Source organism: Lonchura striata, chromosome 1 (genome assembly GCF_046129695.1).
Source record: "Lonchura striata isolate bLonStr1 chromosome 1, bLonStr1.mat, whole genome shotgun sequence".
Lineage (NCBI taxonomy): Eukaryota > Metazoa > Chordata > Aves > Passeriformes > Estrildidae > Lonchura > Lonchura striata.
Window position 1 is genome coordinate 36,397,803 of NC_134603.1, and position 15,072 is coordinate 36,412,874.

General features: G+C 39.6%; 1 protein-coding gene across 1 annotated transcript; it reads left to right on the plus strand.

Annotated features, from left to right (window-relative positions):
• Positions 1-65: 65 nt before the first annotated feature.
• Positions 66-14,831, plus strand: GGH (gamma-glutamyl hydrolase). Its single transcript, XM_021555629.3, has 9 exons — positions 66-265; positions 1,322-1,436; positions 2,792-2,842; positions 5,995-6,079; positions 8,365-8,503; positions 9,311-9,417; positions 9,525-9,615; positions 10,834-10,971; positions 13,071-14,831. Exons 1-9 carry the CDS (start codon positions 136-138, stop codon positions 13,190-13,192), a joined length of 978 nt encoding a protein of 325 aa, XP_021411304.1. The 5' UTR covers positions 66-135; the 3' UTR covers positions 13,193-14,831.
• The last annotated feature ends 241 nt before the right edge of the window (positions 14,832-15,072 follow it).

The following is a 15,072-nucleotide window of genomic DNA, read 5'->3' on the forward strand; positions in this document are numbered from 1 at the left end:
GGCCGCGCTGCGGGCGGGCCGGGGCTGCGTGCGCGGGGCGGGCCCCGGCCCTGCCCAGCCGCCAGCCGTGCCCGGAGGCCAGCCGAGCCGAGCCGGGAGCCGTGCCCGCAGCCTTGGTCGTGCCCGGCGGTGGCCATGGGGCGCCCGGCGGGGCTCGGTGGCGTCGTGGCCGCCGCGCTCCTCCTGCTGCTGCTGCGCTGCGGCTCCGCCGCCTCCGTGGCGCGGCGCGACCTCGCGGCGGGGCGCAACGACAGACCCGTCATCGGTAAGGGCGAGGGGCCGCGCCCCGCCTTGGCCATAGCTCCCGGCGGGGCACGGTGACAGACCCATCATCGGTAAGGGCGAGGGGCCGCGCCCCGCCTTGGCCATAGCTGCCGGCGGGGCACGGTGACAGACCCATCATCGGTAAGGGCGAGGGGCCGCGCCCCGCCTTGGCCATAGCTCCCGGCGGGGCACGGTGACAGACCCATCATCGGTAAGGGCGAGGGGCCGCGCCCCGCCTTGGCCATAGCTCCCGGCGGGGCACGGTGACAGACCCGTCATCGCTAAGGGCGAGGGGCCGCGCCCCGCCTTGGCCACAGGGGAAGCGTCTCCCGGAGCCGAGGTTTAGCTGGAGCTGGTGTAAGCAGCCGAACGCTGTGCGTGCTTTCTCTAAAAGTCAGGCTTGCCTGAGAGAAGTTACAGTGCGGAGCAGTCATAGCGGGGAAGCCGCGTCTTAGTCAGGTAATGTGTGTTTATGTGGTACCTCGTGACGGGGCGCCGTAATTGATGATGCCCCGTGGTCTCGGTGCCTGCAGTTCCTCTGGGCAGTAAATGTACCGCTGCTAGCTGGCATGTAGGAAATGGGAGCTTAATTAATTAATAGGAGCACGGGGAGCGGCTGGGAAGCTGGGGTGGTTTGGACAAGAGAATAGAAGGCTCCGGTGTGACCTTGTCGGTCTTTACCAGCGCCTGAAAGGAGGCTGGAGCCAGGTGGGGGTCGGTCTCTTCTCGGCAGCTAGCAATAGGACAAGAGGACAGTTTTAAGCTACCTATGGAGGGTGTAGATTAGACATTAGGAAGAATTCCCTCACAGAAGTGGTGATTAGATACTGTAATGGACTGCCCAGGTAGGTGATGGAGTTACCGTCCTTGGAGGCGTTTAAGGAAAAACTGGACATGACACTTGTTTCATGGTCTAGTTGACATTCATTTGTAGGTTGGATTTGATGATCTCAGTGGTCTTTTCCAAGGTGATTGATTCAGCGATTTTGTGACTCTTCTTTCAGTGTGTAGCATTTGCCATTTGTATGGTGCTAATTTTCTTCCTTGGGCCCTTCAGGGATATTGTCACAGGAATGTCACTTTGATGAATACCAGCAATTTGGAAGATCTTATATTGCGGCTTCATATGTGAAGTTTGTGGAATCTGCTGGTGCTCGAGCTGTGCCTATAAGGTACTTTTTTTATCCTTAGGAGTGGATAATAATTGTATTATGTAAAGAATGTATGATTTTAGAGGCATACAGAGTAGCTCAGCTGCTTTTCTGAGTGTTTGTTGCTCCTCAAAAATGATTTGAAGATGCCCCAATTCTCAGAGAGTTCCAGAAACTGCAATAAAAGCAGAGTGGAACATGTACTTTTTAATACTTCTATTTACATTGCTAGTCTTTCTTTGAAAAATTCTAATTTTTTTTGTACCAGTAAAATTGCCTTCTGTGGTTTGCATGTATGGTTTTTGAAGTTAGCTACAGTGTAGTGCCACACAAACACACATAAATACCTAGATATACATAGATACATAGATATAGATATCTTTAAGGCTATCACTACTCCTTTCAGAAAACAAACTCCAGTTCTGTTCAAACTATGGGTCACTTTCTTTTATTTTGGTTGTTTGGTGAAAAGTTGCGGAGTAAGTAACAGCTGACAGTACTTCATACCAACACTTAGCTATAAGATATGAAATGGACTGAAACCAGATGATGAAATTATAAATTTCCATACTTAAAAACAATACTAATACAGCTGCAGAAAAACAGAATAGCATGTATATACACAGTCCAATAAGAGCACCACTTAAGTGCCTGAATTAGAAGCCAGCATTCCTCATGTAGTGCTGGAGCATTCAGAATGTTTGCTGACTAGAGGCTTCACCGATGAATAGATGCTTCTAATTCTGGCAATTAAGTTACTTGCGGCAAAGCTGAACACTTTCACTTACACCCAACTTATCACACCTCTGCAGAAGTGTGGCCATCTGTGCTGGTTTTGGCTGGGGTAGAGTTAATTTTCTTCAAAGTAGCTGGTGTGGGGGTGTGTTTTTGATTTGTGCTGAACACAGGGTTGATAATAAAGAGTTGTTTTTGTTACCACTGAGAAGGGCTTACACAGAGCCAAGGCCTTTTCTGCTTTTTCTGCTGCCACGCTGGCAAGGAGGCTGGGGGTGCATGGGCGTGACCCACTGTTTGCAGCTCTGCCCTTCTTGGGAATCAGTTGGAAACCGGAGTTGCCGGTCTGCAGGAAATAATAACCATGCCATTCATGTAAATAATACATTTCTCAAGTGTCTTGCATAAGGGTCTCAAAATACTTCATTAGAATCTCTATGTGACAGGGCCCTATTTTCAGTCTTGTGGACTGAGTTGTTTGAAGTGAAATGTTTCTTTTGATTTGTGTCCATTTTACTCTGTTTAAAGCATGCCTTCTGCATATTTTCTGTGTCAGACATTTCTGTTCAATAGAGATTATGTTTTTGTGGTCAAATATATGTACATCGTATGCATTCTATAATTATTTTTTGATGTTTCAGATTAAATCTTACAGATGAAGAATATGATAAAATTTTCCACTCTATTAATGGGTAAGTCTTGAGCACTGACTTTCTGTTGAAAGGCATGATGGTTCTGTTTTTGAGCTCTGCTGTGTTCTCAAGAACATTGCCTTCCTGCTCTCCTGAGAGGTTGGGCTGGGCACTGCAGACATAAAAATATATTCTAACACACAGAATGCATTATTTCATCTGGTATTGGTGTGCTTCCTTTTCCTTGAGGAACATGTCAGATAATCTGCAACAGTGCCAAGGCTCATCTTGGCATGTCTTCAGACAGGGAAAAGTGACATTATAGTTATGAGAAGTTTTGCAAGTGAGATACTCAACTTGCTCTTCGTTAATTTTTTTTTGACCTGTCACCTTCTTTTTGATGGTTAATAGCACTTGCTTAGTATTTCATCCGTTTCTACCCTTTCTTCCCTCTTTAAGTCCTTTTCATATCTCCTCTATTATAAAAGTTTCTCATTTCCAGTCTCTGCTTCTCTCTTTTCCATGTGTGTTCTCTCTTTTGCTGCTTGAATGGTCTGTCTTGCCCGTTGTGATTCTGTGTCTTGGATCTTTGTTAGAAAAACTTCCTGGTTTTCAGGGGATCTGTGGCAATTGGCCAACTCTCTTTTTCCTTTTCAAATGTGGGATAATGTGATCTTGCCTAACAGATTTTATTGTGGACTAAACAAAGTCAGAACCTTTTATGTTTTTTTAGCCTTGTGCTACAAGTGCACTTTAGAAGAATAAAATCAGCTGATACTGCACTTCACAGCTGTGATGGTGTGCGAGGCCAGAGCATGTGATTGGGCTACTTGTAGTCATGAGATGAGTATCTTAAACAGTGAATACATTTGTTAAGCTTATGCATATAACTAGGATGTTAATCAGCATGTGTAGACCTTGCAGATTTATACCTTTGGCTGGCTGGGAAGTGCATTGCCCTCCTATATCAACACGCCCTGGACACTAAGACTTGGGTCTTTGCAGTCTTGTGCTCTAAGTGGGTGTAAGACAGTGATGCATTTCTCTGCTGTGGGCTGTTGGGGACAAGATGAATAATTTCCTCCCTTGCTCATGGCTACCAACTTCACTTTGGTTGCCAAAAGGGTTTTCCACCAATGAGGTCTCTTATTGTTTCTACCTCACCACCTATATCAATTCAGAAGAAAGTGTTTGGAAAGTACATCCACTTTCTTTATCCTTCTGTCTTTGCAGTCAGAAGTCAGTTGAGTTTGTGTTTTGTAGGTGAGTGAGGATGGTCTATATTTCCTTCTGTGGCCCTCCACTGTCACCTGTTGGCTTCCATGTTAAAACTGGGTGTAAATAACAAAAAGGAGCTCTGGAGGGAATGACTTATATTCTGTGGAAGTTCAGAATAAGAAGGAGATACATTGATCTTTCACATTGTTCTTTGAAGTTAGAAATTATTTACTATTAAATGCTACCTTCTTAAAATAATGAAATTTATTATATTAAAGACATAATCTTATGAATATACTCCTGAGATAGCCATTGAAATGCCCAGTGGAAATCATCAGCTCTAACCAGGCAGTGATACTGGAATACATGTAGTTGCATTTCAATCTGCTTATGACAATGTCAAGCCATTATCATTGCTACTTAATGGGATATTTCCTTTTTTCATTAGCAAAAATGATAATCAGTTTTAATCAATATAGTCCAGGTTTTGGTTTGAACAGGTGGAGTGAATTTCCTAACACTTCCAGGTAAAAATCACCTTATTTCTCTAATTAGATTTCTGAAGAAACCTATAATCTGATCTGTTTTAAAAATACCTTCATCTGTATTAATTTTCAGTGTTGACACTGGGAAGTAAAGTTTTTTTGTATTTTTGTGAATACTACTTTTCCACCAAATACTTGATGGCTTTTACATGAACCTGTGCATTATTCACTTGAAAAAAAACCGGGTCACAAGGGTTAAAATGCATATTTGCTTTGCAAATGCTTGGAATCATTTGAGATGCTATTTGTTTCTAACTGCTTGTTAGTATCTCACTGATTCAGATTGCCATTTTCAGAGCATAGACATGTAGGGAAAATCCTACACCTGTTTCAGTAAAAAATTGACAACTAATGGATGCAACTTGAGTAAATCCAGTGAGGTTCTGCAGCAGTGGATTAAGGAATGCTTACACATCCAGTTTTGTTGGTTCTGCAGGCACTGTTCCAATTACAGCCAGAAGAGGCTTCATTCATGTTACTGTTTCTGATGGTACTTGATTATTTTCCATGTCATCTTGTGTCTGTGTGAATTCTCTGCAAGACTGTGCTGAAACTTTTTCTTCTGTGGTGTTTTTTTGGGTTTGGGGAGCCACACAGGGAATTGCCATTCCTGATGATTATATTTTGTGGTGGAAAAAGCTTGTGCAGTATTTTTATGAAATTGTCCCTGAGATTGTCTTCCTTAGCTCTGTGGGATCCTGTGTGACCAAAGGTTATGGTCAAATATACTTTTCTTCCTTTTTGATAGGAACTTTTTGATCTTTGTTGTCTTCAATAAGAAGGTACTATGCTAGGGCCACAATTCTATTTTTCTGAAACTGGACTTAATTAATTGAGATTTGGGCTTGAATTTTAAAGTGATAATGAGAGCCAGCTGAGAGTCAGGATAGGAAATGACAGTCATGGCTTGCAAACCTTTTGTATAGCAGCTGAAATAGGTGTGTTTTATGTATTTTCCGTTTACTTTCTTCTTCCTTATGTTACATTAGGCTTGATCTATACTTTGTGATAGAGAACATTTAGATCACTTACTGTTCTTCAGTAGAGGAACACTAAGAACACTATGATTAAGTTAAAGACTGAACACTGTGATTAAGTTAAAGACACTATGATTAAGTTAAAGATTGAAACCAACTTTCTGCTGTCTGCCTGTTCACTAGCTGTCCAAACTCAAATAATTAATGGAATGCTAGCTAGTGGAGCTGACAGGGCTGTTTAAGCTACCCACCACTCAGGTGCCTACTCTAGAAAACCTATTTGAATCTCCAGTGATTCTCCTGACTAGATTCCTGCTGTCCATAATGGGAGCATAGATGCCTGTCTGTAGATTTCTGAAACCTAGACCTAAATCATACCCTTAAAACTGCTATCAGCCATTTCTCTGTGTACATTGTCCAAGTTTTGGGTTGATCACTGTTGCTAATCCTATTGTTGGATATTGCCTTTCAGGATACTTCTTCCAGGAGGTGGTGTGGATCTTAGGACTTCAGAGTATTCAAGGGTTGCTAAGATATTTTACCACAAGGCCTTGGAGGTAATTACTTGGAGGTTCTTGTTATCGCTGTTCTGAGATCAAAATGGCAGGTTCATATTTTTTCATAGTTTTGCACTGTCATTCAGTGGGTTAACTGTAGGCCTGAAAAGAGGTAGCTTATTTCTTGCTTCTGCATAAAACTTCTGCATTAATAGCTTAAGATGCAGACTTGTGACACCCACTCCTGTTATATGTTGTGTTATAGTCTTAAACTCCAAAGTTCTTCAGGTGAGAACGGTATTGTTCATTGTACCTGAGGCATTATGGCTCTCTGTGAACATTTTTTGAACATTTTGTGAACAGGAATTGCTCTTCCACCTTTGTTGCTGACATTCCAACAGCAGGCAAGGAAAGTGCAGGCAGTGGCATTCACAGGACCAGTCAGCTGCTGCAATTCTGTAATTGAGCTCCTTTTACTCTTCAGTCCCTGTGTAACAAATGTTTTTATTCTTTTATCTGTCTTTATTCAGAGTGAGTCTTACAAAGACTATCTTACTTTTATGTGAGATGATTTTATTTGTCGTTCTGGAACTGCTCACTGTATGAAATGCAGCCTATGCCTTGGTATGCAACACTAGGGCAAGGGTTTCTTGTGGTTTGCTGTACAATTATGAAATTATGTTGACATTTCACAATGATGAATTGCCTATGTCACTTTATGGTCAGAGAGACAGGTTTATTAGCTGATACGTGTACTACCAGTGACTGAAAGGCAGAAAGTAATATTCAGTTCATCCTGGGTAACCCTTTCTAACAAAGGAGGGCTTTTTCTCTTGCTGCTTGTGATAATTTTGTGTTTTGATATTCATCTTTCAAATCTTAATTACTATAAAATATTTCTAGTTTTACTTATGTAAGGAAAGCTACAATAGTCAAGAGTATCTTTACACGTATGGAATGACTGAATTTTATCTTTTTCTAAAACAGGGGTCCTTTTCATTTGCAAATGTTCACAATGAGAAATTACTTTGATCTGGCACTGCTTTAATATGAATAGAGAACATGAATTGCTAATGCCCGTTCAAGTTAATAGAATTTTACTAGTTAGGCAAAAATCTAAATGAAATACCATTTTCCAGCTCTTAAATTAGTTTTTAAAATGTTGAGTGCTGCTTAATACATACTTCGCCTTCAGGCTCTAGTTTATTTTAAAGAAGGGAGGAGGAGCACTAAATCTTTATGTTTCTGTTGTAATTGGTTTTAAACTGTAGTTTATCTTTTGCCTTCAGTAGTTTTAATCCTCACTTGCAACTCCACTGTCTGTCTTTCATGTCAGTTCTGTGTCTCATTATACATTAAGAGTGGTCATGAAGACTCTGCAGCCCTATCAGCCTTCTTTCCGTACATCTTCCTTGTTTTGCTGTGAGAAGAAGTAGGTCTGTGAGATTTTATTGCATACTGTCAGTAATGCAGTAGGGGAGCATTATTATTCTGAGCCTGCCATTTTAGCTTCTCAAAAGTGGCTTTGAGCAGCAGCTCTTCATGGGTGGTGTGCATGTTGTCGTATGCATAACTTAAAAATGTTTAGAAACAAGAAAAACTAGTCAGATTTCATAAAAATAGGAGGTCTGAAGCATCCAGTCTCTAACATACTATCAAGTGTAAACCATTTAAAAATGCAGATTCCCACTGCATGTATGCACCATGCTTAGTTAAGTCACAAGAAACTAGTTGTGTTCTTGGTTTTTTGCTTTCTTTTTCTCCTTTTTTCTTTTTTTCATATTGTTTTTACACTGATCTGGCAATTTTTATTCTTTTGAAAATGATTGCCACTTCTTAATGTTGCTTAAATATACCTTGTCTTTTTGGTACACAGATCTAAACCTGATAGCTAAACAATCACATAGGTATGTCATGTAAGACCACAGCTATGCTAGTAGTAGGATTCACATTTTTTGAAAATTGGGTGGGCACAGATATTGCAAAGGCCCCTTGCTGTGTGATCATAGCATTCTTCTTAGAAAAGTTTGAATTCTAACAAGCATGCTTTCCCACAAAATGGTGATGGACTCTTCTGTGTCTCTTCTAATAATTGCTTTTTTCAGAGAAATGTTGCCATTTTGTGGTTTCTGTTTAGGCTGCTCTCAAAATTACTTGTAGAACAGAACAGTGAAATCAGTATCTACATTAGGCTCAGTTTGCTGCTTCAAAACTCATATATATCCGTTAGCCTTCATATATTTTCACCTACACAAAAGCAAGTAAAAGGAGTAGGAAGTTCTTGTCAGTGTCTTTTCTGTAGATTTTCATTGTTGTTTCCTTATATCGTTGCTTTTGTTTTGTAGGCTAATGATAAAGGAGATTATTTTCCAATATGGGGAACATGTCTTGGACACGAAGAGCTTACATATCTCACAAGTGGTGAAATTTTACTTGTTCATACCAAGACAAATGGTTTTTCACTCCCTCTGAACTTTACCTCAGGTGAAAAATTCATTACATCTCATGTATGAGTTTTGCTAAGAGGTGTTGTGTTTTGTTCTTGATAAATATTATGGGGTGAATGTTTGTGAGGTTCCTGCTGATTATCTTCTGTTAAATTCTTTGTTATTAAGTTGCATTGACTGTTTTTGTAAAGTCAGTGCAGCTGTCACTTGTGAGCACAAGCCATTTGAAACCAACAGCAGTCAGCAAAAAACAAAGTTGTGGCTCTGAGTCATTTGAAAAGTCAGACCTACAAAATAATGTCTGCTTTTTGTTACCAAGTTGACAAAATTCACAGGTTCAAAACCTATTAAGCTTGGAGAGCAGGTGATTTTAAATTTTTCAAATCACGTCTTTCCTCATGATGAATAGTAGCATTACTGTCCCATTTGAACAGTGTTGGAATCACAGAGATCTCTTGAGATAGAGCTGTGGCACTTGGCAGCACTGATGGCCTCTGTTGATACTTTACCCTTTGTGGGTAATCAAAAAACATGTAGCATTCACAAATTCTGTCACTTGTGCTCATTGTGAGTGGAAAGGCTGCTGATATGAGTATCAAAGAATGGTGCTTATTTTGCTGAGAACTTTGTTACCTAAGTCAGATCCTCTCTGTGTCGAGACCGGTAGCAGCATATTGGAAATCTGTTGTAGTTATTTTATTATTTCTTGCAGGATTTTCTAAAATAATAAAGATTTACTGCCAAAAATGTTTAATACAGCATTTTATTAATTGTCTTCTGTCAGCGTAAGTCCATCTGAGACCAGTTTTGGTAATGGAAAATACAATTTTTTTCTTTGTAATAGCTGCAAAAGACAGTAAAATGTTCAGGAATTTCCCTGATGATGTATTATATGCACTTGCTACTGAGCCATTGACATCAAACTTTCATGTATGGAGCCTCTCCATGGAGGTATTTGATTTTTTCATTTCCTGCATATAAACACTTTTTTTTCCATTATACCTAGAAAGAAATAAGCAAATAATACCTTTTCCTTCTTCCCCCTCTCCTTATCACAGAATTTCACCAATAATGAAAAGCTTCGTAATTTCTATAAAGTTCTGACCACTAACACTGATGATGAAGTGGAGTTTATCTCTACCATGGAAGGTAAAGAAATTCATTTCCTTTGGAAACTGTGACTGTAACAGCCTTGTTCTTCAGGGGTGCTGTGGCATGGATGTGAGTTAGTATTGCAAGTTGTTAAAATAGCAGGGTGAGCATCAGCCCTGTCAGCGCTCTGGCCACGAGGAGCATTTCTGTTTGCGGGGATATTTTATCTTTTGAGTACTGTGAGCCTTATTATTCCTTCCACCTGCTGTTCTCCTTCAAGATATGCTGTTACACATTAGCACTGGCATATTTGAGCGCTGTGGTGTGAGCTGCTCAGCTCGTGCTGCAGCAGTTGAATCCCTGCTCAGTGCAGTGTGCCTCTGCCAGCTGCCTGCTTAGGCTGGCATTTCCCTGGTGCTCTCTGTTTGCTGTAGGGGAAGGGCAATCCAGGCTGCAGAGGGAACAGCAATATCCCTCATTACATTAGCAGCAATGCTGGGAATTGTCCTCCTCCAAAAGCCTTTTGCATGACTTGTTTTGCCTGTGTCACACTGGGCTTGCTCAGCTCAGGGAACAAGTTAGCTCTTCAGGGAGTGTTTGATCCTCATGAGTGCACCGCTAGCAGCCCTGCCATAGGACCCAGCTGCCACCAGTGGGATTCTTCTGTGTGGCATCCTGGCTGGCCTCCAAAAGAGAAGAATAGCTCTTTGATCAGCAAACCTGATTAGGCTAATGACAGGCATCACCCATGCCTTCCAGCGGTTTATCACAGAGCAGTCATCAGCTGCTGTGCCGCTATTTCCTGGAAGGACTAAGGACTGACTCCCCCAAAGTGTACCAGCCCGGGCCAGAGCAGATGGGAGCTGCCCTGGATTGGCTGGGCCTTTAAGGAGATATTAAGACTTGGATCTTTCCCATGGAGCTGGCATCCTGTACAGCTGTGCATGCTGAGTGATGCTGGCAAGCAGATGGGAAGCTTTGAGACTGATATACTTCAAACATTATATTTTTTAGTGTGTATATACATTCATATTGAAATGAAAATTATGTAAGAATAGTTTCTTGCGTGGAATGAGACCCTTCTTTTACAGTGTGCATTTGTTTTCCTCAGTTCTACTGTGACTTTAACAATGTTTCAACTTGATGTTTAAGCTTTTGTGAAACTGTTAATAATCAAGGTATATTTGTAGCTTATTCTCTGAGTTTACATTGCAGTAAGATTAATTACATGATTCTTAAGGCATACACCTTTATATGCTTTGTGTTTTGTTGTAGCATACAAATATCCAATTTATGGTATGCAATGGCATCCAGAGAAAAACCCTTTTGAGTGGAAGAATTCTCCAGGCATTCCACATTCGCCATCTGCTGTAAGAGCAGCGTATTATATGGCTGATTTCTTCGTTAATGAAGGTAAAAAGTATATTATATATAAATGGTGTGGGTTAGAGTGAAGCAGTACTGAAAAACTTTGAAGATGACAGACTTCTTTTTCAGCTGTCAAAGTTCAGTACCTCGTAGTACCTGCAAGCTTTATAGGCTTATAAAACACCAAAGGATGCTAGAAAGAGAATGACTTAGTGAAAGTAACATGAAAAGGCCAAGCATTCTACAAACTCTGTTTACTAGGCTGTCTCTAAAACATTGTTCTGTGACTTTCTACCATTTCAAAATATCCCTGTAACATTTTGGCCTCTCTTGCACAAAGACAATAAAAAAAATAACCCATTCGTAACTCCAGGGGCTTCTTCAGTTCCAAACTGGCTTATAGTCATTCAGCGTGTTCTCAGTTTTGCTTGCAAAATGCATACACCAGGACTATAAATAGGCTTGGTCAGTATGGATGTGTCAGAGGGGTACAATATGTGCCCTACAGTTGTATACTATAGACAGCACAAGGAGTTTTTGAATTTTACAGAGATGCTATTTTTTTTGTTTATAATCTAAGAATCTGGAAGTAACTAATGCATAACATTTTGATAGTTTATGACACTTCCCCTCTTTTTGTTATAAATAAGCAGGATATAAATAGAGGAGTATTTGAAGGAATCAAACTTTATTCCTTAATTTATCCCTACTAAATAATTTTGCTGGACTATTTTATGAAATTGTCTTACCTCTGATGGGGACTATGAAGAACATAATAATTAAGCTGGTTGAGTTTGGTCTCTAGATTTGGTCTCAAATCAAATTAGTCAACTTAATGAAGAAACTAGATAGTGATGTAAAGAAATGTAATTTGTGCTGACCTGATCAGTGAGAGCATAGGAATAAAATTTGCATTTCATACAAATTCAAGGTGCTTTTTTGCATAAAGTAGTCTTACTCCTCTTTGTGAAAATGTAGCAAAACCACTTTCATAGGGAACTTGGGGCCAGGGAGAACTGGGCCTCTGAGCAGCCTGGTCTAGTGGAATATGTCCCTGCCCATGGCAGGGGGATTGGAACAAAGTGATCTTTAAGGTCCCTTCCAACCCAGACCATTTTATGAGATGGCAGACTGTGATAAAAACAAGGGGGGAAAAGTATAAAGGATCAAGTACAGTATAAGTCTGGTTTTAATTTTGTAGTCTAATACTGGAATGCAATGTGTTCTCTGGTTTTGTTTGGTATTTTGTCTAGTATCTTTTTACAGACTGTATTCCCAATAGAAGTAAGCTTGCTGAGGTCATTATCCAAGTTAAGTGGGGCAAAACAAGTGCCAGCTCTGCTTGTAGATCCAGTTGAGACACACTGTGTGTGAGTTCTGTTACACTGTGTACACATCCAAGGAGTTTGTGCAGTGTGACACAGCTTTTGGATCTACTGACCTACAATTCTGGTAGAGCAAACTTTCTTCAGCCAAATTTGTCTACCCCATCCCTTCTACCAAATCCTGTTACTCTTCATGGCCTCCCCAGTGTTTTGGAGAGGCACTGAAGCATGAGCTGCTCCTGCTGAGTACTTCATGTCATAACTTTGCAATGAGTAACTGACATTTTTAGCTAATGTAAGGCAGAATATCTTCCCTAAGTTTGAAAATAAACCACAAGATGAAAAATGTAAACTGTTTTCAGCTGGTAAAAATGTACGATCACTTAGTAACTAAACCATTCTACTGAAATACCATCTTTGTATCCATCCATCATTAATTTTGACTTCTGCAGAGTTGCCAACTTGATAAACCAGGGGAGGATTCAATTTTATTTTCTTCATCAGCACAGTCCATGCAGCTTTCAGCAGGCTGCTACTCTGATGCATTTATTTTATCTTTAAAAGTGCTGGTATTTCTGGTAGATACTGCTAGTATCTCATGCATAACTATTTTATACAGTCTTGGTTTTAAATTCTTCCTCTCCAGTTATAAAATATGCTGTAACCAGTTTTCTGAAGATGTGTCTTCACAGTTCTTCACATACAAGCTACTGTAATTCCATTTGTTGGTGTGCTACACAAAATAACTTACTTTACCAATATAAATATTGTTGAGGAGGATAACATTAAAATGATATGTACTTTTACAATGTTTTACAGCCAGGAAGAGCATGCACCATTTCTCCAGTGAAGAAGAAGAAACAAAAGAATTGATCTATAATTACAATCCCGTTTATACAGGAACATTTTCTGCATTTCAGCAAACCTATTTTTTTGATTGAGTATCTTGTCAAAGGTGCAGTGTTGTTATTTATAAATGGAATTATTTGCCAGCATTATGTAATTAAACTGATATAGTGACAGAAAGCTAGAACAGTTTTCCTTTACAATGATTTATTCTGTGCATCTTCTGCACTATTGAAACATTAATATATAAATTTACATTCAATAACATAATCATCTTGGATCACACTTTAAGGCAAGCTACAGAAAAATGTATTTTTCTTCCAGGAAAGAGGACTTGACTATGCTTATAAACTTTAAAGTAATCACTTTGGTACAAGGAAAAGCTTTCATATATTTTAAAATATGGGACTTACCTTTGTAAAATGTTCTGGACTGTGATAGCACTAGACTCTTAGATACATTGTGTAGTAAAATCCTGTCCTTTTCAAATGATTTAGCAAATGAGACTTTAATTTGTCATAGATATGTGTATGCAGCCGAGTTCCTGACAGGGACTCCTTTGTCATTTCAAAAACTGACCAAAATAGTAAGGCATGATAGCAAACAGATTTTTGCCTAAGAAGCACGTTATGTCCCATTTGTGAAACTGTTTCTCTTGTACGTTGAGCATTATTTGGAGTCCTTATACCTTGTGAGGCCTTCATACACAAATATCACATAAAATAAGTAAGTTTGGAAGATGTAGTTCTGTGCTGATTCCACTTTCAGTTCTTTTCAATTCAGTTTTATACATTCTCCAAGAGTTTGTCTTGGAGTAACTGGAGTCAGCAGTCAGATATGAGATGCAGACACTCATTCCTTTGTATTTAAAAGAATGTAAACTTAATTTTTTCTCTAAAGTGTCTGACTTTTACCATAACTGGATAGAATTTTCACTTTAAGTCAAGAGGTAATTTGCCACTATATTAGAAAACAAGGTAGTTTCTTTCTGTCTTAATAGTTCTGTGCAGCTAGAATTTAAACAGCAGATGAATGTATGTGAGAAACCTGTTAAAGGTGACACAATGTGATAATAGCAGTTGCATGCAATACACCGACACTGTTTTTTCTCTGCTTTGCTCCAGACCTGGTGAAAGTTTTGTTCAGTGGTTTTGTGTGTTGTCCAAAAAGGAACTAAGATTAGACCATCAAATGCAATTCTCCTCTCCAACATAGCTTCCAAACTCTTGTTAACATTAACAAGGATTTGGAGTTTATTAAGAATTCAGGTTTATAAACTTGAACTCTGTTTTTTAGAACTTCATACTCTCAGGTACCATATCTGAATAAGTCTGGTAAGTTTCTCAGGTTTTCCAAGTAAAACACTCTCTAACTTGTCATGAAACAACTGCATAAGAGAATGTGAAATGTGTCAGTTAAACCTATGAGGAAGCATTAACTGTGACTAGCAGAAAAACACTTCCAGGTAATTACAAGCTTAAACATGAGATATTTTCACATTTGTCATATCAGCCAACTTAGTAAATGGTTTCTTGCAAGGGAAATGTCTGTAATGGTACTAATTAGTTACTAAATGTGTAACTATAAAGAGTATTATGTGTAATATGATGAGAGAAGTTTATATATTATGATTTTATATGTGTTTTTCCTTTATACCCTTCCTCTTGTAAAGTCTTATTTGATGACATGCATGATTTTTCCATGGTACTTGGAATAAACTTTCTTTCAAGCAGATTTATATTTTTATCATCTTTTAGGTACCACCGATGAAGCACTGACAATAGTCATTGTTTTCTTATTTCCATCTGTGATAGTCATAAATCAGGAGGTTACAACCTGTATCCACTTTCTGTGGTCATGCCAGCAAGTCAGGGTCAGGATGAGTGACATCCATGGCCTGGCACAGACGTGCCCAGAGCACAAGTACTGTTGCCCAGGGCTTGAGCTTAAATGCACTTTAATGTGGCTGCTGAGA

Excerpts from the sequence above, each read along its gene's own strand:
- GGH (XM_021555629.3), top strand. The coding sequence starts at position 136 with ATGGGGCGCCCGGCGGGGCTCGGTGGCGTCGTGGCCGCCGCGCTCCTC. Across the intron at positions 266-1,321 it reads CAACGACAGACCCGTCATCG|GGATATTGTCACAGGAATGT; the intron begins GTAAGGGCGAGG and ends TGGGCCCTTCAG. Across the intron at positions 6,080-8,364 it reads TTTACCACAAGGCCTTGGAG|GCTAATGATAAAGGAGATTA; the intron begins GTAATTACTTGG and ends TTTGTTTTGTAG.